This window comes from Otolemur garnettii, unplaced genomic scaffold, assembly GCF_000181295.1.
Source record: "Otolemur garnettii isolate 467f Iridium unplaced genomic scaffold, OtoGar3 scaffold00007, whole genome shotgun sequence".
Taxonomy (NCBI): domain Eukaryota; kingdom Metazoa; phylum Chordata; class Mammalia; order Primates; family Galagidae; genus Otolemur; species Otolemur garnettii.
This window is the reverse complement of record NW_003852402.1, coordinates 33699000-33722926: the sequence shown is the minus strand read 5'-3', so window position 1 is coordinate 33722926 and position 23927 is coordinate 33699000. Positions and strand designations below refer to the sequence as shown.

Sequence of the window (23927 nt, the reverse complement as noted above, 5' to 3'; positions counted from 1 at the left end):
AAAAAAAAAAAAAAAAAAAAAAAATTTACTCGGAATTCAAAATTGACCTGAAAAACACAAGGATAAGCTTTGATTTATCTTTACCTCTAGGTAAGTTTCAGTGGCTCATCACAAAACCATTTTTGAATGTAGGTTTAATGCAAGAACAGGGCACCCTCTCTGAATTTTCTGTATTCTTATTCTTTATCCGATCTGTATAATTGTGTTGGCCACAACACTGTAACTATGAAAAAGGTTCTATGAATTTTACCTTAAAAAATTCAAAATGCAGTTAGTTTTTAATTGTTTAATTTATTACTTTATTACTGTTATTGTCAAGCAGAGCTAAAGATTGCTGCTTATATTGGTGAGTTATGATTGGGTAAAATTATTATGTCTAAATTTTATCTTGTGGGAGTTCAGAAGTGAAGATATGCTTGATATGCCCATACAGAAATGATGTTTAGGAATAAAATAAAAACAGAGAACCACCTGAAGTGTGTTTTGCTCATAACTATAGCAGTTCTCCTTATGTGTACTACTTATTCAAAATACGCTGTCAGACGTGGTTACTCTGTCTAAAAATAGATTCAAGTCTATATTTCTACTTTCCTAGGCATAATGTAAGGTGTAAAAACTGCCACAAAGAACAAAAATAAAAATAGGATAATAACACTAATCATATAAATGATTAAACTAAGAAATGTCTAATTTTTAGTGCTGATTCAGAAAGCCAATTCAGTGGGGAAAAATGAGAGAATCCTCTTACATACTTGTCACCTCGGGAATAAAGGTTGTAGTGAATATTTGATCATTTTCTTAACTTGCTATTGAAAATGATAATATCAGTACTCTAAATGACTAAAATAGCGCTTTAGAGTTAGGGTACTGAAAATTAGTTCAACCAACAAAACCTATACATATTATCTCAATTACATGGCTAGGAACTGTAAACCGGAATCTCATGAATAATAGCGAGGCCATACACAGAGCTGATCTCCTGCTGGTCACTTTCTGGCCATAGGACAGTTCATTCGTCTGCTGCCAGTTCTAATGCAGTCTGGAAATGCCATCCACACGCAGATCACATGCATCAGAGTAAAATAAGAGGAGTAAAAGCATTTTAATTCTGTTTCACTTCTCGTAAGATCTCATTTCTGTTATCACAGGTACTAAAAATAATAGCTATTTTTCTGTGAGGCATCTAGGGTAGCAGTGAAGAGTACAAAAATCTAGTGCCAGACTGTGTGGGCTTGAATCCTGGCTCTGTCACTCGTTAGCTGTGCAATCCTGGATAAGTTATTAAATTTCTCTGTCCTTCATCTATAAAATGAGAACTGCGTCTACCATATTGGGGTGGGAGGATTAAGTAAGTTAATACAGGCACTATATCTGGTCCTACGTAAAGGAGTACTAGTTTATTGAGCACTCACTACGTTCCAGGTGCTGACCTATTCCTGCCAAACATTTGGCTGAAATTATCAGTTCTGTTTCCTTCCCCTTCAGCTGTCTAGAAAAAATCTCAATTTTCATTTTTTCTTGACAACCAGAGGTAGGGTTTCACTAAGATGAAACTTGGAATTTAGAGGTTACCTGTCCCAGGTTCACAGCACCACTGCACGACAGTCCTGGCATGCAGGCTCAGACGGTGACCAGGCGCTGTGCTGCTGGCACCAGAGCCTCCGGCTTAGACTTGCCTTCTGATGGGTGCAGAGGACAGGGTCTCCCCTTGTGCAAAAACCACCAGCACTTTTCCAGATGTCAGCACTTTAAAAGGCACATCAATCAAGGCAGAAAGAAAAAAAAAAGAATTACAGAAGGAGATAAAAACTCAAGATTCGTAAGCGGGGGCAATGCTCTGTTACCCAGTTTGTCTGGAAGAAAGGCAAAAACTCTCATTCCCTGCCCCTCCTCTCTCCCCTACCCTGCAGTGTCACCCTCGACACCTAACTTTTAGTTAATTTCATGTGACTGTTTCCTGTATGCATTTGGAATAGTCCACTTGGGTCTACTTCAGGCTTGTCTTTAGATCCATACTGAGAAACGGCTAAAGCAATTCCGCCATAGTTGATGAAAATTGTATTAAGACTGAAAGTTTCATGGAAATGTACCCTGATGGTTCCTCAGGAGTACCAACGTGAAGAGAATATTCACTGTCAGTTTGTTGTTTTCTGCTGATTCTAAGTATTTTCTTTCCTTTAACCAACTCGGGGGTCATCGAAGCGTTTGGTTTTCACTCTGTGCTGTATAGGAAGAATGTATTGGGCTTGTTTCATGAGTAGGGAGGAAGTACAGTTCTATTCGGAATATCTAAGGGAGATTTCTTCTCATAGCCTCAGACAAACCATAAAAGACTTTGAAACGGACCAAAAAAAAAAGTTACTCAGTGTCTCCTAAATGGAAACTGGGCTTTTTCTAGCATATTTCAGGTGAAATATAGGGGTACCTTTTGTGTTTTTCTTCCTAGATAAAATACAAATTTTATTAATGGTCTATTTCATGAGTGATAATTTATTTTACAACTTTGCAAAACGTAGCAAACCATAATCATTCAAATGATTCATGGTCAGAGAAATGAAAATAAATTTCCTGCTGAGGATACATTTAATTCCTCCCTTCTTCTTCTTTTTTTTTTTTATTAAATGATAGCTGAATACATTAATGCAAACATGGGGTACAGTGTAGTGTTTTCATATACATTTTGAAATACTTTCATCAGGCTGGTTCACATAAATTTCATGTCATTTGCATAGTCATTGTGTCAAAACATTTATATTCTAGTTCTAGAAAAGATCACTTGTACCCTTGTTAGACAGATAATTCCTCCCTTCTTCAAGCCTGTTTTACACCTAATAAGTGTTGGCTTATATAAGTGTATTCTCTTTAGAATCTCCCTTGAATCAATTTTTATATATTATCAGTTCTCTTATTAATCAAGACATTATGTAAAATCATTGACATGGGCTGACCGTATTTTTGACAAGAATGATGATTTTTACATTTTAAAATATTAGCCTTTCATTATGCTGTCAGGGCTTAGAATGTGACACCCAAAATATGGCACCTTGGCATACTGAGTATTTTAAGCTGAAGGAAATTGGAAGAAAAAAAAAAAAAACTTTGGAAATAGGAAGGTCACTCTTTGGCCTTCTCTTACCTTTCTTCCCTGAAATGGGACGTCAAAAAGTTTTCTGATCTATATTCCCTGGAACTAGGCCATAAGATCCTCATTCCAGAGGGGGCTCTACCCATACCCAGAAGCCAAGAAACATCTGAACAAATAGGCTTTGAAAAGTTTCCGCGGGATTATTACTGTTAGATCATCCCCCTTGCCTTCTGATTACACTTCTGCATGACTGTCCATAAAATTACAGTTTTCCCTAGGTATCTGGGCTGGGGCATAAGAGATTTAGAGGCTTATAAGAGCTTAATCCAGTCTGAATGCAGAAGACAAAATGATGTAAACAAAGCTGTTAGCTCCGGGGTCAGCTGGGCATTCGAGTCCAGAGTCTGTCATTTGACCATGAAATACCTTAGCAAGTATTTCTCATCTGAAAGCTTTAGTTTCTTCTTCTACATAGTAGGACTCACAGTGCATCTGAAGGGGCTGGTCTGAGGATTCATAACATAATCCCTGTAGAGAGCTTTTAACAGTATCTGGCACAGGGGCATTATCAATCAATAGTTCTCATTTTAATATATGTGTAGAGGAGTATGTGAATAATATTTAAGTAAATCTAGGTGATGTTGGTAAACTATATTTGTGTGTTAAGAGTTCTTGTGTGTTGTATTTAGGTTCTGACGCCAGGCTTAAAAGTTTGAGGCACATGGGTTGAGATCCAAGGCTTTGCCACCAAAACTGTTTTCTATCTGTTCTGGCTGACATACTTTCAAAATTCAACAGATATGGACTTGGACATGGATTCACACACACACATTTTGGGTATAGAGAGAATACTTTTCAGCTCTAAATGCCAAGCAATTAACAATAGACCTCAAATGATGAGCTATCCAGTAAATTTGCCAAGCAAATTAGAGCAAATGAAATTAAAAGCCAGTGGTGCTATTCAGAAAAGATTTGGGGGAACTTTGGCCATTACACAGATGAATGAAACTTGAGGAATCAATGATAACTTGATCAGTTAACGGTAACTGTGTAAAATAGGCAGATGACAACATCTGCTCAGGGCTGCGAAGTAGGTGGTTGATCTCTGAGCACGCTCAGATCTGTATGATGTCAAGTTCATGCTCCTTTCACTAGGGGACAATCTCTGTGATACAAAGGCAGACTTCACTGAACTGAAACACTGAAGTTTCTTAAATAATTGAAAGTAACTGTAGCTGTAATGGATACATTTTATTACCCTGAAGATGTTTTCAGGAGATTCATTACAAGCTAAATTGACAAATACAAATCCTGCTACTTATGTCTCATCATCCTACCTATGAAAACTAGGTGAATTGTTCAGTATGTATTCTTTAAATGAAATTGCTAATTTTCAAATTAATAAAAGTCTAAATGTATAATATTTCTTTACTAAAATATAACATAACATAACCATTGAAAGTCAGTAGTGGTAGCCAGAGTTGGTAGGAGAGGGATGGAGAAAAAGTACAGGAATTTAAATGCCTAACTTAGTACCACCTCTTGTTCCCCTATATTTTGGAGTATTTGTAACTACTTTCTTAAGAATATGCAAAAAATGTTAAAGACAAATTCCCCTAGCCTACCCATTCAATCTGACCCTGACCTTTGCTATCATTCTGGTATTTCCATCGAATTATGTTTCCCCACAAATACATTCACATTTGGCTTATCATATAGGTTCAAATGTTACAATAATCCAAAGCATCCAATTTCCTTTAGAATTTAAGAGGATGTATTTATAAGGACAGCATTCTATACCTCTACTTTCTTTGCAAAGATGATTGTTGAAAGTACAGCCTGAACACCAAAGGCCCATGTTATCAAAAATAAGTAATACTATTTCCTGAGAACCTTAGTCCAATGGAGTTGTTGATGGCACTGTCTTAGATCAGATCTAAAACTCTAATTGAGGAAATTCAATTATTTTGTCCCTCAGTTCACCATTTTGCTAAAACTAGACAACTTAGTGTGTGACCTACCATTTAAACTATCCCATCATGCAGAAAGCAAAAGGTATAAGAAAAGCAACAGCAGGGTGGAGATTGTGGCTCAGTGGGTAGGGCACTGGCCCCATACACAGAGGGTGATGGGTTCAAACCCAGCCCCAGCCAAATTGCAACATAAATAGCCAGACGTTGTGGTGGGCACTTGTAGTCCTAGCTACTCGGGAGGCTGAGGCAAGAGAATCGCCTAAGCCCAGGAGTTGGAGGTTGCTATGTGGTCGCCAAGGCACTCTACTGAGGGCAATGAAGTGAAACTCTGTCTCTAAAAAAAGAAAGAAAGAAAGAAAGAAAGAAAGAAAGAAAGAAAGAAAGAAAGAAAAGCAACAGCAATAATAAACTTAATTCTGTATGTATATTGGACTATTTCTTTGAAAACTGAAAATATCTATACAAGACCAAATGAAATGATTTTTACATTTATTTAACTATTTAATTTTTAAAAATCTGTGGCCATTTCAATCTTTTTAAAAAATGAGACCTCAATTTAGTTTTTAATTCCTCCCCTCCCCCCTTTTTTGAGAGACAGACTTTTACTAAGTTGCCTTCGGTAGAGGGCTGTGGCATCACAGCTCACAACAATCTTAACTCTGGGCTTAAACGATTCTTTTGCCTTAGCCTCCCAAGCAGCTGGGACTACAGGCACTAGCCACAACACCCTGCTATTTTTTTGTTGTAGTTGTCATTGTTGTTTAGCAGGCCTGGGCTGGGTTCGAACCCTCATGCCTTGGTGTATGGCTGGTGTACTAACCACTGAGCAATGGGCACCACACCTCCTCCCCCGCTTTTTTTGCTACAGGGTCTCACTCTGTTGCCCCAGCCTAGAGTGCCATGGTATCAGCCTACCTCACAGCAACCTCAGACTCCTGGCCTCGGGTGACTGTTCTGCCTCTACCTCCCAAAAGGCTGGACTACAAGTATCGCAATATTTCCTATGATAACAGCTGTCACTAGAGAAAATTTTTAATAAAGACACTACGGAAAATTATCTCCAAGTATGTTGAGTTACTCAGGAATTTGGAATAAGCATTGTAATCCAGATCGCATGGAATTACAAACTACCAGTTCATTCAATGAAGGAGAGGTAAAGGAAAGTGTTTATTAGCAAAAGAGGAGAGATTTATGTAAGATGCTTAGAAATGGAGTTCATTAGTTCCAAAGGTTGAAAGGCAGATTTGTTGTTGGTTCATAGGTGGAGATGCCGTTATCAGACAAATGACCTTCTGGGGGCGTCTTATCTGAATTTCTGTAGTCCTAAAAAATATCTCGTGATAAACATTGTCAAAGTAGGAGATGCCTGGAGAAAACTTTCTTGTGATGTTTTCATAGTTTCTGGTACCAGTCCTCGTCACAGATGTGTAAGCCTGAGCCTCCCCCCCCCTTCATCCCTTCCCAGTCCTATTTTGTTTGCGTCTTACAAGAGCTAAGTCATCTGGTATCTGCAACATTCACACACCACATATTAATTAATATATAGTATCTAGTATTCATAATAATAACATAAAAAGCAATCTCAATATTTACTACATAAAATCTATGTAGTAATTATTTACTATTACTATTTATTCATTTCACATAAACATTTACATTAAATATCCAATTAATATTTTCTACTTGACATAAATTATATTTGCTATTTTCAGAGACAAAAACACAGACTTTACATTTATTAAATGTTTAGATTTTTAGTACCTCTCCATTCAGTATCTCACTTAATTTGACACTAATAAGAGATTGGTAGAGACAGGAAAAAACTGTATAAAAGAATATTTAAAATAACTGGATATCTCAGTTTAGAGTATGTATTTAAAATCATCTTCAAGCCATGGAATAGCTCTTGGGCCCATAAGATCTTCCCATGAATTGATGCTGTGAATTAATACAGTTAAAGGGAAAAATGTGTTCCTCCAAAAATTATGGGTAAATTCAGAGGAAAATGCCAAAAGATTCATGACTTCAAAAAGTAGCAGTACCTTTCCACGAAATAGCCAAAAGAGATGGGATGGTAGTTTCATAGCCCCAGGCCCTACTACGTCAGACCAGACATTCATGGGCATCCTTTTGATGGTGTCTAACAAGATTTTTCATTTTGATTTCATTAAAAAGTGGACCATATGATGCGGAACCTTTTAAGATGTGTATGTTTTTCTCTCTATGGCTTCCCCCTTCTTTTTCTGTCTCTAATCCCCATTATATTAGTAGTAGACAAAGTAATTTTAAATAATCTTTGTCTAAATGGAAATTTGTGGTAAGGAGAAAATTAAAAATTTTCCATAAGCCATTTCTGTCTTGGTTTCCATTCCAAAATCTGAACCCAAATGATAAAGTTACTCTAAGGAATAATTTTAGGTGGAAGGAGAGAAAGGTAAGATCTGAGAAGAAAGGGTGACCCTTCAAGGAGAATAAGAAAAGAAAAGTGAAGTCTCTAATCTTTAGACTAAAGAGCTTCTAAGACTGATCTTGGAAGTCTGTGGGTTCCAGAGCAGCAGGTGCTAACTCTTGGATTCCTGGCATTGCCTTGACATTATGTTAAGATCACAGAAAGAAACGAGGGTATGGTTTCTAGTTTTGCCTAAAGTGCCTGTGCCAGGGTAACATTTAAATAATAGTGGAATTTACTAACAGTGGGCAGCACTTGACCCTCTTGTCAGACGTGACTCCTTATCTGCTATGCTATTCAAGGTCTGATTCTCATAGGGAAGGGGTGCTGTAGGAAAGATGGAATGACTATTTGCCAGTCCCTCCCCAAACGGTTTCACTGGTATTCCTGCACCAGTAAATGCTTGATGGATAGCAGCTCTGCCTTTGCTACCCCACGTCATTCAAACAGCAGAACAAGCAGAGCTGGAGGGACCACGTGGGGAAGCATGCATTAGTGGAAACCAGTATGAATTGATAATCAGTGTCCAGACTGACCACCCAGACTGTCAGTGTTGTTATATAAAAGCTAAGTATTTCTGCATTCCTCTGGGTCAGCGACAACATAACTGCAGTTAAACTTCCCATTTGCTTGGCTGTGAATTGAAATCAACTTGATTTAAAGAAAAATTTAAAAGCTGTATTTCATCTGAGTGAATGACTTGTGACCCATACCTGCCACATGGATGGTAATTGGCTCATGTTCAGATCTTATGCTTCTGATTATAATCGATCTCTTCATGTTATGTGCATAAGGGGAGAGAGAGTGTGCTAGCCAGCTGCCGGAGCCTGGCTCTCTCCGTAGTTATATTTTTGTTTGTTAAATCATAAATTGTGAACACAATTATAAGTTGCCTTTCCTCACGTCATGCCCACAGAGAGAAAAATGTATTCTAGCCTTGCCAGGATCACTGCCCACAGCTGAAGAGGAAGCCTCTGCACTGAGACATCAGAGTTTGCAGCAGCAGCAGGGAAAAAGCTCAGTGTCCCAGGTGCCAGGCCAGGAGATGAGATCCACTGTCACCTAATGTCCCACCTGGAGTCGGCTCTGTTTATATTCACTCCCTCTTACTCCTGCCTCTGTGCTCATCACTGAATTTTGGCCAATCAAAGGCAGCCAACTGTTCAGACTGCTTAAGGTAAATTTTAAACTACAGTGTCTGTGAATTTCAAACCACAAGGCATCCCTGGGGTCTCTCTGAACCTGTTCTGGTTCAGCTGCTGGATTTGTGACTTGTTCTTTGCTCAAATTCTGTTAAATTTAATTTGTCTAAGGTTGTTCTTTTAACAGATGACATCAAAAGTAGGTTCAGAAACAGAACTCCCAGAGACCCCCACAAGCACTTACCAGACCCATTGTGCCCATCACTCTTTTGAAGTAACCAGGGGTCTTGGGGAAAGTCTCTCTCAGATTCTGAAGCTCTACAGATTTGCGTTTTGAGCTCTCCAAGTAAGTTTGAGCAAATTTTTGCTCCTAACTGATTTGAAAGTTACAATCAAAATTGGACTGGATATGAGATCATATTGGAGCTGATAATTAACTGACCTGGATTTGTTAAAGGTCTCAGATGTCCAACTGGGTCAGGTAGAAACTGGCAGTTAATGGCAATACTACAGGGGTGTGAGAACTACAACTTTCATTTCATGTTCTATCCCTTTATTTCCTGCGCATTGGGGTAGGAAAGATCATTGCCTAATTTGATCAGCGAGATCTGAAGCACAAAGCCAAGACTCAATGGGATCCTTAATTTCTGAATAATTGAGTATTCTGCTTTCTGGCTACACCTACCTATCCATGGATAGCATTAGGCTCTGGAAGCAGCAAATGCTTACAGAGATGGCAGAATCTTACTAAGGGCAACTTAAAATTACAATGAAATGTTCCAAATATATAACTTTTAAAAATGCACTTAAAAATAAGGGCCTTTCAATTGATTTCACCTAGGGATGACTACTGATGTGCAGAAGCTTCTAGAAAGATTCAGAATTCCCTTCAGGAGAAAATAAATAAAAACCTTCAGTCACTAACGACATAAGAGAAATTAAATCTGCAGATTTTTAGCTTAGTTACTATTCTTCCCTGAAGGCAAAAAGAAAGCTATCCTGGATAAAGCATTTACAAAAATAAGACCCTAAGGTAAAATTGACTTCCTTCTTTTTCAGCTCTATCCATGATGAATCTAGATATAGAAATGTATTTGCCCCTGTTCCTAAATAGAGTCTATCCTGAACACCTTAATTTCGACTAAAAAAATGGCAGCTAAGTTAAGAAGACCCCACCTACAACATGCCCCTATGGGATCTATCTGGCTATGTTGAAACCCTTTGGTAAAAAGAAAAACACATCTATAAAGCAAATTTCCGTGTATAAGAGTGTCTGAGAGGGAGGGCTCAGTCACTAGAAACCCTTACCATCGTTGTACATCTACGTGACATGTCTTTACCTTTGTTTAAGGTACTTTACCTGGTCATTTCATCTTAACTGGAACTTTACACACAATCTCATTTTTTTTCCTGTTATAAGCAAATGATGGTACAATATTTAGGACTAAAGTCTTAGATCTGTGCTTTTTCGATATAAATTTTCTGCTTTGCTTCACCTAAAAGTCATCTCTTTATTAATAACAATTAATAACATGGTGGGGTGAGGGAAGAGGAGATCCGAGAGGGAAAGAAGGAGGGAGGGGTGGGGAAAGGAAGAGCAGAAGGAAGGAGGGAGGGGGGTGAGGTCTTGGTGTGTGCCACACCTTTTGGGGGCAAGACACGATTCTAAGAGGGATTTTAACTAACAAATGCAATCACTGTAACCTGGTTTCTTGTACCTTCGATGAACCCCCAACAAAAAATTTTTAAAAATTAAATTAAATTTAAAAAACAAACCAAAACAAAAATTCATCTTTCTAAAAGGCAAATTATTGCCTAGGTAACAATTGCTTAGGACAGTAAGATAGGTAGTTAGAAGATTGAAAATCTGAATTAAAAACATATGAAAAATTCTTAATTAGAGCTAAAAGATCTGCTTCTATCCATCTGTCTGTGTGTACATGACAGTTCTCTACCAAAATATGTAAAGGGGTTCTAATTAATTGTCATACAAATCTTAAGTCTCCGACCATGCATCTATGAATACTTCAAGACAACTGCAAAATAGTTTCATCCCTCGTACCCCAAGCTCAACTCCAACTATGCCTCTTGTCAGCAGGAAGAATCCAGGTCAGTTATGTGCCTTTTTCCACCTTTTTAACCCACACCTCAGGAATAAGGTGGGATGAAGTTGAAGACTGAAACTTTTCTTTAAAAATTAATGAAGAGCCACAAGTGGGAACTATGGTTCCACTACTGTATATAACCAGCCTTTGTTTCCTGGCTTGCTTTCCTATCATTGCTTAGGACTCAAGAGTCATACAGCTGATGGTGATAAAGATTATTAGCTGACATCATTGCTCCTGCAGATATCAGCACCCTTGTGAAACCAAATGCATATTTTTAAGATATTTTCCAGGCCCTGAATTTCAGTGGAATGGCTGACCCACACAGATGAGTGCCCAAACCAAGGAATGGATTCAACTGAACTTAATCCAATCCCACATGTGAACTGACTCAGCTCAAGATAATTTCTATTCTTCTATGAATAGAATCTTCTATTCTTTCTATTCCTTTATGAGGTTCTACCCCAAACCCAGCCAATCAGCAGACCCAACTGCCTAGCCCTTTTCTGCCAAACCATCTTTAAAACCTGTTTTCTCAGATTCTTGGGGGATGGATATGAGAACTTTGGTCTTTGAATGATGTCTGTGATATTGAACGTGCTCTGCTGTAACTCCTGCTGTCTCAGTGTACTGCCTTCCTCTCGAGTAGATGCAATGAATGTAGTAAGGCTGTAACAAATGTGCTGACGATAGAACGTGTTTCTCTCTCCTTGGAAAACTACATTGCTCCTTGACTTCAATACACTTTATTCTGATTTCAGTCTTTAGATTGTTAAACTGATTGATTGTAATTCAACCTTAGAGATGGATGCCTATTGACTACGTGCTGAAAATAAAACATTTAGATGTGCTGAGGTCTGGATTTGATTTATTGAAAACTCACCAAGAGAATCCTACCTGGAAAAGTTTCTAGCAAGGGGATGTTTCATTTGAGATATGGCCAAAGACATACTCTACTACAATGCCGTGGAACATAAATATTGCTCCTTTGTATAACTACGACACTTAAAATCTAAATAACAAACTCAAGCTTCTGAAGTGAAATACATACCAGAATTAGGAGCCATCTGATGTTGTGGTGAATTCCCAAATAACCCAAAAGACAAAGAACAGTTGCAGATCTCACTCCAATAAAAATTTGAGAAATATATACCATAGAATATTTTCATCTGTAGAAGCCACAAAATGACATACTATAAAGTGGGATATTATTCATTTTCTGTTTAGTAATAATTGCAGCAATCCAAGGTTTTCCTGAGTAGCAGCTACCAAACGCTAGGATTCTTTCTTTTTAGTTTGACCCTAACATCTCTTACTCTAAGTGACTTTTCCCTTAGATAGAGATGGTTTCGCATGGTAGAGATGATTTTAGTCTCAGTTTCAGTCTCTTACCTTTATCATAATTATCTTCTATAATAGAAGACATTTTTTTCTCTCCTATATCTAATGTGCATTCGAACTTCATGTATTCATTCATTCATTCATTTATTCATAAAAAAGTTTAGTCCCTAACGTGTGAGATAGGCATCCCTTCTATACACCTGAATTTATTAACATACCTCCTTTCACGCTATATTTTATTCTTTCCCCATCTAGCCTGTGAGCTCTCAGTGCTGAGATTATATATATTTACTGCATACTAAATATAGACTGTTGGATGCTTGGTGCCATGGCACAGACCTATAGAACAATAAATGCTTTACAAACATTTGTTTTAAGAAAAGATGAATACATAAGTTAAACATGCCACAGGTTCTATGAGACAACAGTGGAAGCCATAGCCTGTATTATCTCAAAAAGGTCAACTGTCTGGCGGCACCTGTGGCTCAAAGGAGTAGGGCACAGGACCCACATGCTGGAAGTGGTAGGTTCAAACCCATTCCTGGCCAAAAACTGCAAAAAAAAAAAAAAAAAAGTCAACTGTCAAATTTTCAGAAAATCTCCAAGTCACCTGAATTCACACTGGCATGTTATAACTGGCCATTGTGGAAGTATTTAAACCATGGAAACAGGCAAGTGTCATAAATCCAGACTCTCATCTCAGAACTGTTATTAAACATTCTCCAGCACACTCCTGGGTACAGGGGGACCCAATCCAGTAGGGGCAGAGGGTAGAGGGTTTGGACAAGATTAATGGAAAAGGCAATACATGATCTATAAGTGATAAGGAAATCAGGTTGGAATTGTGAAAGCATTTCCGAGACACAACAGCAGTGTGTGTAGGAAACTATGAAACTCTGCTTTATTTGCGCTTAAATTTGATGCAAATGAGAACTGAAAAAATTTACAGGAGAATGGAAAGATGGAAATTATGGGCACTTTGTTTTTTACTCTGTAATTAAGCTACACCAGGACAGGGACTTTATTATTTCCTGTTGTTTGTTTCCCTTTGTATCCTCAGCTAAAGGGACAGTGACTGAGACACAACATGTTTAATAAATATTTGTTGCATAGGTAAGTAAGGCAATGAGGAACCAGACAAAGAGCTCTGAATAGAGGATTTACATGATCACATTTGCTTTCATTTAATTTGTTCATTGACAAATCAATATTGTAGAAATTCAGGAGGTGCTTTGTGGTGTTTCAGTACATATAAAGTAGGGTGATCAGATCAGAATAATTAGTACAGCCACCATCTCAAATATCCACCATTCCTTTGTGTTGGGAACATTCAAAATATTCCTTCTAGCTATTTGGAACTTTTATATATATATTGTTAACTAAGGTAATTTTCTTATATTAATAAATAAGTGAAAAAGAGCTTCAGAGAGAATGTTGGATGCTACTTAATACATTTTAGATTTAGATAAATACTGCCACCTGCTGAATTAACCCAGGTATGCAACTGTTTAAAATAGACCGCCTTATTTCAACTGAGCGAAAAGAAAAATAAACACATATCCAAAGCTGTTAAAAAATTATTTGTATCCAATAAGACAAGCACCAAATCCAAATAATAAAAATCCAAGAACCTAAAAAAAATGACAGTCGATGCTTTTTTAAGTAATTGCCTACAGAACGCTTTATGTTTTCTTTAGTAAATAATTATGAAAATTCTTCCCAGGACACCTCCATTAATGAGATCAAGAAAATATTCAAAAATTAATGTTTTGTTTTTCCTTAACATTCTCTTTCTCCCTGGATATCAGTGGTTCCAAAAAGATAACCACAACTTAGCACATTCAACCAAACTTTAAAGAATTCTGCCTCCTCATGTCCTTTATTTGCACATTTTTCTTCCCACGTCAGTTGTCAGGATCCCATCTTTCCCTGCCTGAAGGCATCTTGCAACTGTACTCGCATCTCTAATTTTCAGCTAAGCAGCCCCTGCATTTAACATAATAAAGATGGTATCTGCAACCTTTTGGCCAGGCAGTTGGAACTGAGAAGGCGTTTTATGCCACGTCAATGAAATCTTACTTCAGTAAGTTCCCTTCACGCAGTTTTCGGATTGTTTTCAGTCTCAGGACACCTTGTGCACCTTGCTGGAAAGTTTTCCTTCTCCTCTGCTTGTCCAGACTCTTTCCCAGGACAATGTCTCCTACTCACTTTGTTGCCGCTCTATTTTCTCAGGCACCCGTCTTCTAAAGTCGGAGGTACTGAAGCAGAGAAAGCAGTTTTGTGTACCATCATAACCCTTCATCTTCCCACCTGTACGTATCAATAGGTATTTGTCAAATGAATAAAAGAATGGACGGATGAATTAAATTATGTAATTAGTCTATAATTAAGTTGGTTTGCAGTGTAAGGAAAGAAATTAACTTCAGATTGTTTTTATAAACCATCATTTCCCAGATAGATAGCCAACTGACCTAAAACTTTTCTGAAAAAAATCAACACCTACCCAACAAAACACTGGGGTGCTTTGTTACATTTGAAGGTTTCAAATTTTCTTGAGTATGTTTCTTGATTTTCCTTTTTCTCATTTTATTGTTTCAATTCTAGCAAGGGCCAAACTTTTAAATGCATCGTAGTTTAGAAATTATTAATACATGAAGTGCAAAACTGATGTGATGAAAGCATATTTAATAAGATTATTTTGATGTTATTTGTTCCTAATTAGGAAGAAACTAACTGTCTGTTGAACTGAAGGGTGCTTTAGAAAGCGGAGAACTAACCTCCCTTAGAGGATTTGCATTACCCTCCCTACTTTAATCAGAATCCATATTCCTCCTGAAACTCCCGAGGTTCTTCTTAGCTTAAGGAGTGTCTCTAGGCTTTTTTCTCCTCTCTCTTCTTAGAACTCTCTTGTTCTCATTTGCCGTATCCAGTTTCGGTCCTATTGTCTCATTCCCTGACTCCTCCAACGCCTCCATGTTTTGATGGATCACTGAGTTGGAAAGACTGCCTGATTTTTACTTGAGTTTCTCCCAAAGATGTCGTAAATCTATATATTTGGTTTGAATTCCGTTTACGGCAGCTGTGTAAAAACAGGTCTCCTACAGTCTGAAAAGGAAACTAGGCCCAGATTCCTGACTTCTTGTTTGTATGCAAATGAGAAAAAGAGTAATGACTAAAGAACAAGAAAACTCTGAGGTCACTCTGTTGAGAAATGTTGAGGCATAGACTCGATTGTTGACGCAATAATAATTAGAGTGTCAGGTTGGGGTCGTGCTGAAATGCTTCATCAAAGCAGTCATTATTCCTCTCTTAGTCCAAGTGGGTGATGACACCTTTCTAGGAAATCACCTTGGAAACATGGGGCTAACTCTGGCCTGTTCAATAAGGGGGCTCCCAAACCAGCTGCAGGTGCCATAATTTATAGTTAGCGGAAAGGCACAGATGACAAACTCAGGCAGGTTCTTTTAAGCCAGTGAGCTGGAAGCCAGACACTTCTGTTCATACTGCACAGACACAGACTTGGTCCTCTGACAATAGTCAGAGGTAGATGGAGACAACTATACACCCAGGGGGAAGGAAAGAAGTGATTCAGAGTGGAGGGGGCCAAATCAAAAGTCCAACCATCAGGAAAGGGCAATTATAAAAGATAATTAGTAAAACAAAAAGAGGACTACAATTTTAATGTGATTTACTATCTGAAATATTATCAAAAGTGATCAGAAGGATTCGCGTAAAGAAGTATTAAAATTGTAAACTTAGTACTTAATATTGAGTTTGAAGTGACTGAAGGAATCTATGTGGTTATGTGTCATACCTGGAAATGGAACACAGATACACGGGCAGCATAGGTTATGCAGACTCAGACGTCATCCATAGAGAACCAGTGTCATAGGAGTGAATGAAAGGAAATAGGAACTGTCTATAGAAAGAAATGGGCAGAGGTTTGATGGTAGGGAATAATATGATAAATAATTTGAAAAAGACACACAACTATTATGTACCTATAATAATTAAAAATTTTAAAAAAACACAAAAATGAATTTGAATTTTTTTTTAGAGCAAACTTATGCAAAGTGAGGAGGTAACCAAAGCACGGTCTCGTGGAAAGCAATAGAGGGAAACATTTCCAGAATAGGGTTATATGTCACAAAGTTCAAAAGGGTGAGAACTCAGCACTGTCAAAGGTAGCCAGCTCAACTTGCTAGGGAGGGTGTTTATGGTAATTCCAAGACTGCAGTTCAAGGTCAAAGAGTTAGAATACAACAAAACAGGTGTCTAAGCAACAAGACAAAGGAGCCCATAGCCATGATTACACAGAATGGTAAGAAGAGGCGGCCACGTACTGGTCTTTTCAGCCACAACGCCCACATACTGAAAACCATGCAATGAAAATAGAGATGTAATAAAACAGAGATAACAATAAGTTAGTGAAGTTCTTGTTTAAATATCTGTAGTATGAGAGGCCTATATTTTCTTTGGTATAAATAAAAAATTTGTTTTTGTATTTCTTTTGTTCAGTTCCTGACTATTTATTTAATGGTTTAACAGCAGAGATACTTGTTAATGGTACAAGTGCTATAGGGATGGGCAACTTACACTAATTCACTTATTCCTAATTGTAATTTTTTTAACAGGTAAATGAACTCTAACTGCTTGTTATTGTTTTTACATTCTTTTTGAGTGTCATGTGATAGGAGCACAAAATGAAAAGTCATAACATATCTAGAAGTTAAATATTAAAACCTGTGGCCAACTCTGAATTATGTGTTGGTTGGGGTTGGGACAGGGAATAAAGGGAAGAGTGAAGTTTCACAGAGAAGATAATTTTGAGATGATCCTTGAAGCATGATTAACAAGACAGAAATAGAATGGAGGTAGGAAGTATTAGAGACAGATGGGACCCTATGTTTATAAGCTCTACGGTGAGCTGTAAGGAGACATGGGTCAGAGTGGCAAGGGGTGATAAGTAAGTGTAGAGAAGTAGATTCAGTAAAGATTATGATGGATCAGCTATGATTTGCTAAAGAATTTTTTTTTTTCTGGAGGTAATGGGGAGCCATATTCTGCCATCAATGTAAAAGCCAAATTAGAAAAGACACTTAAAACAGGGAGATGATTTACAAAGCTAATGCGCTAGTTCTTAAGAGATGAACGTAGTATAAATGGCAAGATAGTCATGGGGATGGAGAACAGTGCCAGGGTATGAGAGACACAGTAGGAAGTACAATTGCCAGCACTGAGACGGTAGAATGGGTCAAAGATGAAAATTGAACTTAAAGCCTACAGAACTGAAGTGAATGCTTACCATTATCCCATATCCTACAATGTGTCATTTTATTGGTTTCCTTGATCATTCAAATATTGCAAATGAGTCATTTTTATCCTGTTATCCCAGTATTGACAATGAAGAATGAGACTCAGGAAGGTAAAATACCTTGTCTGATGTCACCCTGTTAAAAAGTGGCAGCGCTGAGACTATAAACCATTCTTTCCACAACCTTGGCAACTTCAGTGTCCCTATCTGTAAATGCTGATTATGGTAATAGATATCTCCAGTGTCCCTATCTGTAAAATGCTGCTCCAGTGTCCCTATCTGTAAATGCTGATTATGATAATAGATATCTCAAAGGGATGTCGTGAAAATTAAATGAGATTATGTTTCTAAATTACTTTGCTCAGTGGCTAACTGTAATAGATGGTAGTTATGAATCTCATTTTATCACATCTTAAAGTGGTAATAGTCATGAATGCAAAATGGGATGGAGGATGTGAGAAAGCGATAAACTCTGATTTTCCTATGAAGTAGGAGGTCACATCAACTGCAGGGAGGGAGGACAAAGAGAGTCAGGAAGGGAATCTGAAAGCTTGAGGTACTCTAAGTGAACTAATAACAAGTAGACATCTAAGAATCCAATATGCGGCACCATGAGCCAATTAGTAAAGGACTATTAATCCAGGAACACCTTGCCTCAAAAAAATGAAACAAACCAAATGAACAAAATCTTCTATGTAGCTATTCTGTGTGCTAGAATGCTATTCTGGAATATTTAGATTATATCACTGCCATATGAAAAATAAAGCAGCTGTTGAAAAATCCTATTAAGCTAAAATGGTTCCGCCATTCAAACAGCATTTTCAAAGAAATATTATTTCTGCCAGATAACAGAGAATAATCAGTTCTCTCTCTTTCATTCTGTCAATATTACATAGTCTCTGAAGAAAATGTGCCGTGTTAGAGCAACAGGCTTTAAATCAATCCGACTTGCAAATGATTTTCAAAATTTAAATCAAGTTGCATGTACAAAACAACAACAACAAAAATTCCACGCAAGTTAAACATGTCATGACAATGTAACATACTCAATTTGAGGCTGTTATCCCCAGGAAGATTGCAATTAAATGAATTTCCCTTAACGTCTACACAGTGAATACAATATTTTCAAGTTAAATTGATTTATCATCTATATCTGTTTGAGGTAATTGCTGTATTTTGTTTCTTTTTGATCAGTAATAGTAATCATACTTTTAAAGTATGATTAATTTATAGGGTTTGTCAGTTTTCTTCCAAAGTAAAAAGTCAGCAGGTGTGTGTAAGAGATCTATCATCATGCATCAATTTATCTTCAGAAGGTATTTCAATATTTTTTCCCTTTTTTGCTGTCAATTTGTTTGACAAGCTAATGTATAAAAAGAAAAGCAATTTAGATATTATTTTTAAAATTAGTAATTATAATAATTTAAAATTAATTTTTTTGAAATCGATTGATAAAGGTTTTGATCACTTTGGAAGTCTAAATAGTTTGATAATCACAAGTAAATTATTCTTAAATTTTTACATGTGAACTTTACCATAATATGGTAGCCTAAGCATGCATTTTAAATAGTTTGCAGTTGATCTTAGCCAAAAGGTAAAGAAGAGATAGTTTTAATAGTCCATATAATCAGTAATGAAGCCAAAATAAAAACAGAAGAAGTGGCATTTTAGCATAGACTTTGATAATTAAAATATCTTAAATCTAATTAGATGTGAAACCAGGTAGCTTTTTTTTTTTAACAAATCATTGCATTTCTTGAAGGAGGCACTAATAAATGTGTTTTTAATATCTATAGTCTACTAATTTCTCTCTTTATATTATTAGTTCTTAGGTTGGTGCCGTGCAAGTTTGTCGTTACCAGGAAATGCAGTCTATTTTCTTTCAAAGGTTCAAGGAAATGTTTGTGTTTAGCTTACTGCATGGCAGATAACTGTACAATTTCGCTTAACCATTTCCTCTCAGAATTTAATGTTTTGTTTGCAAACTTTAACAAATGTAAAGTCAATCGAATGTTGTTGCCTAAAATAAAATTTCACATTTTGTGCATCTCTGATGAATTTTTAAATTAAAATTAAGCAGCATGACATTTATTTAGAACTTCAGATTTTATATTGAAATAGTGTCAATATGTTTACAGTAAACTAATTCCAGAAAAGAATTTTTCAAGTATCTCATCCCCCACACTCAAGGAGTTAGAAGGGTTTGATTGGCACTAATTGATAACTGCTTGTTTTATTTATTTATTTTTTTTTTGAAACCCTTGTCGTGGAAGGTAAACAAATTACTGGCTTATCCTCCACCCTTTCAGGTCTCACAGATAACTATGCAGGATGAAGGTTCTGGAAAATGAGCCATGCGTACATAGGCAACTCAAATCTACCAGAGGAGAACACAAATTTCGATAGCTCCCAATTTAAGCAGTTTATTTATACATGGGCAATTATAACAAAATGCCGTTTCTTCATTAAATAGTTTCCAAAATATTTTCAAATTATTTAAGTATGAAAAATTACCTAGAAAAAACTCTTACACTCTTCATCCGGCCCTAAAGGGCAGCGCTCGTGCCAACGAGAAGCGAGGTGGTTTGTCCTCCTAGGGCTCCCGTAGGGAGAAAACGGGCCGTCCGCCGTGGGAATGGCTGTTGCCATGGTAACGCTTTGTTTAGCGGCTATGGGCGCTGTCTTCCCACCCTGACGGGGAACCTGGCTGCTGCTGGGTGAGCGAGGCGGGATGCGTGTCCGGGTGGGGGCCGGCGGGGAAGGGCTGAGCTGCGGGGCGCGGACGGAGCTGGGTCCTCTCCGCGGGGGTCAAGACTTCCCAGAAAAGGAGAAACCGCGGCCGAGCGGGAGCTGCGCGAGTCGCGAACCTCCAGACTCCCTTCCATTCCGCAGACGTCCGTAGCTCCCTGAACCCTGAACCCCTATCCTGACTCTCTGGGGTGCCTTTGCCTTCCTCCCTCCCTGTTTCCTTCCTTCCCTCTTCCCATCCTCATTGCCTCTTTCCCTACCCACCCCCTTTTTTTCATGTATAATGTATGGTTACTTTGTATTTTCCCTCCTTTTCTTTACAGGCTTTAAAAGGTGGGGTTCTTTAAGCTTGTCCACTTTTGACAGCTTTAGCCACCCCTAGGTGACTGACTCGTATAGTATTACACATACTAACGATTTATAAAGGTAAACATTGGGAATATATGACATATATGATCTGTCATGACAAGATGTTACATTGGCAAAAAAAAAAAAAAAAAGCAAAACAAAACATACAGCTATCCCTAGTAGCATTCACAGAACTCTGAGTTAATAATAGAAAGTCATTAGATCTATCATATACTAGACTTTCCTTTTTCTCTTATGATTATTTTCATCTCTGAAGACTCAAGCTGTTCAAAAGTATTACGATGTTAATTATACCCACAAGGATGAGTTTTATAGTGAAGTTTCTTCACACTTGATCTCAGCCAAAAGGCCAAGCAGCGGTAGCTGTGAAGTTTCTAGATTCTAGGAAATAAACTCTTCCACTGCATTGCCAGTAACTTCCCCTTAAATAAGCAAAAGAATAATAGTAGAATTGTTCGCCTTGTAGTCAAACTTTTAACCAAGAACGAATGAATAAAGAAATAAAGCAATGTTCTTTGATATATGGTACAATATATAATAATCTGTGATTCAAGTTTATCACATTAAAACATGCTTACATAGAGCATATGGGATGGGTACGGCAAGTCAAAGAACTCACAATGTTAGTGACACAAATAGTTACTTCATTTTTTTTTAATGATTCAGTGTTTGTTATGAGGAATGATGGAAGAAGAAGATGATGATGCAAAACTCATAGCTGAAATAGAAGCTGAATTGGAGAAAATTAGCATTTCTTCCTTGGGGGAAAGTGACGTTGAGAGTGATTCAAAGTCAGAACCCCAGAGTGATGAAAGTGATACAGTAAGTATTTGAGCGTTTTAATAGGAGTAGTCGGCTTTTTAGGAGAAAGGTTACTTTTCTCAAGAAATGTTTGATATAATTATCCCACTTTTTTCATAGGATTACTGTTAAACAATGTAAGTAGACTGATATTTAAATATAAAAAGTATATTGAAGATGTAATTCCACAAATGTGTGTGCGCCTTTTTGTACAACTGAGATTTTATACATACACACACATTCACATACAGGGTGACCATAAGTTTGTGTGCAATTTAAATAGTTGTCTACTTTTTATATATTCTTTTTTTCTTTTAATCTTGAGCATTTTCAACATGATTAGATCACATGAAAGAAACATTTATATGAAAATTTTAGATCAATATAAATGGTGACTCTTTGAAATCAAACAAGTTATCCTTTCATTTGTGTGTTTGACCCAATGTTTACATGTTTACAGAGTTTATTCATGGATTTTTCTCTTGTACCAGAATCCTAAATCCAACTGGAATTTATTTTCAGGCATGAAAATATATATCTTATGGGAAAATTCACTGTAGATATATACCTAATATTCCCAGTGTCTCTTTTTGAATAATCCACATCGTCCTGTTTGAAATGTCCTATGTACATATCTTTCGTTCTTGACCACATGCTCTATCCAAGGCTAGCTATTGTTTTCCATTGTTCTGTTAACCTTTTCCCAGTTGTAGTTTTATTAGGACATTACATAGGAAATTACCAATTTCAAATCAAGTGGTTAGTTTATTATATCTCAAAAAAGAAGCAGAACAATTAATCAAATCCTGTGTCTAAATTGTCGACACAGTTTTATTGTCTTAATGGTAGCTTGTTAATGACAGATCTTGGAGAATGAATGGTAATGAAATTCTATTTGAGTTCTTTTTCTTGAAAGGAGAAAACCCTGGAAGAATGGTAGACAGTGAGTGCAAGGTCTGGTGAATGTGGTGGATGACAGAGAGACTCCAGGTCCATCTTCAGTAGTTTGAACGGCATTGTTTTGGAACATTTGGTAGAGCAGTCTTTCAAGGGTATTGGCTGTCTCTATTGACCAAAGCCTGTTCAATCACGAGTATTCTCATCATGTCATCCAATTGTTTTCAGTTTACATCTGCTGTAATTGATTGCCCAGGTTTAATGAAGCTGTATTGGCTAATACCAGTGCTGGGTCACCAGACAGACCCCATTGGCTTTTTTGATGAATATTTCATTTTTGATTGTGTTGTACTTCATCTTTATCCAATCATTATACAGAATGCCTACAGTTGTCAAAAAGAATCCATTTATCATCACGTGTAACAATATTGTGTAGAAATGTTTCACTTGTATGTGGTGACAGCAAAGAAAGGCAAGCTTTGAGATAGTTTCTCTCCTGATGCTTGTTTAAAGAATGGAGAACTCACCTATCCAGCCTCATTACCCTTACAATTTGTGTTAAATGGTCCAGTGTTGTCAGAGGAGTAACATCATACCCCGCTGCTAATCCATGTGTAGGTTGAGGAGGATTTGCTTCTACCGTAGCTGTTAGTTCATTGTTATCCACCTTGGTCTCAGGTCGCCCGTGCAGCTCATTTACCTGGACGGAGTTGAAGAACATTCTTCTTAGTAATATACCATGAGAATGGAAAATCAAGGGTCCCGTGTATGCAAGACTAACATGAAACCAGTACATGAACAACTACACCCCTTTATGAGACAGAAGCACAATTAAATTCAAGTGGGGTGGACGGGGATGGGTAAGCTCTCACGTAATGGGCACAGTGTAAGGGTATACACACACTTCCTGGGTGAAGGGCTCAACTCCAACTTGAACTGCACCTAACAAACACAGACAATGTAACCTAATCATGTGTGCCCTGGTGTTACTCTGATACAAAAAGAAAATAAGAGAAAATAATAAAATCACCAGAAGGGAACTTCTTCTCAAACCACTGACATACTATGTGTTCATTAGCTGCGTTATTCTGAAACCCATTGTTGATATTTGGAGCTGTGTGGCATTGGTACCATGACAGAATCCATATTGGACAATAACATGAATTTTTGACTTACGGTAATTTCACAAAAAGTTCTCTAAAAAAAATTGGAAGATAATTACAAGCCAAAACTTGAGGAGGGTCAACATTCACAATAAATATAAAACAAGAAGTGTCACAGTGAAATGTCAGAGACCTTGACTGTCAATTAAGGAAATCAGACGTTTCATACTTAGTAGCCTAATACATTTTTACATATTGAAGAGGTCACATTTCTTCCCTTGTTTTATCATTTCAAAATTTTTTCAACTAAGCTTTTTCCAAAAGAACTTACTTTTTAAGCTTTCCAAACTAATTTTGCTTTTTTAAAATTATGATTACACTAAAGCTATTACTCTTAGAAAAAATATTTTTACTTTATTGTTAATATAGCTTTCTGTCCAGTTAATTTAAATGAGACATAAAATATTAATTTTTTATTTGAATATGAAATCCCCAGGATGAGTTTTTTTATATTTTTATACCTTTATACCTAAGGAGACAAGAATAAAATTTCAGAGCTCTCTGACTTAACTAAGATGCCTCACAATTGTCTGTATCATT

General features: G+C 37.1%; 2 protein-coding genes across 2 annotated transcripts in view; one reads left to right on the top strand and one right to left on the bottom strand.

Annotated features, from left to right (window-relative positions):
• The window catches only part of TSPAN19 (tetraspanin 19), a 16863-nt gene extending 2982 nt beyond the window's left edge, over positions 1–13881 (bottom strand). Inside the window, 10 exon segments of the mRNA XM_023509212.1 lie at positions 85–98; positions 101–133; positions 136–223; positions 1677–1746; positions 1952–1988; positions 1991–2015; positions 4886–4963; positions 11806–11923; positions 13652–13748; positions 13824–13881. Coding sequence (XP_023364980.1) covers positions 85–98; positions 101–133; positions 136–223; positions 1677–1746; positions 1952–1988; positions 1991–2015; positions 4886–4963; positions 11806–11923; positions 13652–13748; positions 13824–13881 — 618 coding nt within the window.
• Positions 13882–21210: 7329 nt separating this feature from the next.
• LRRIQ1 (leucine rich repeats and IQ motif containing 1) overlaps positions 21211–23927 on the top strand; it is a 177551-nt gene continuing 174834 nt past the window's right edge. The window contains exon 1 of the mRNA XM_003783489.2: positions 21211–21348. Within this exon, the coding sequence (XP_003783537.2) occupies positions 21211–21348 (138 nt within the window). The remainder of the gene's footprint in view (positions 21349–23927) is intronic.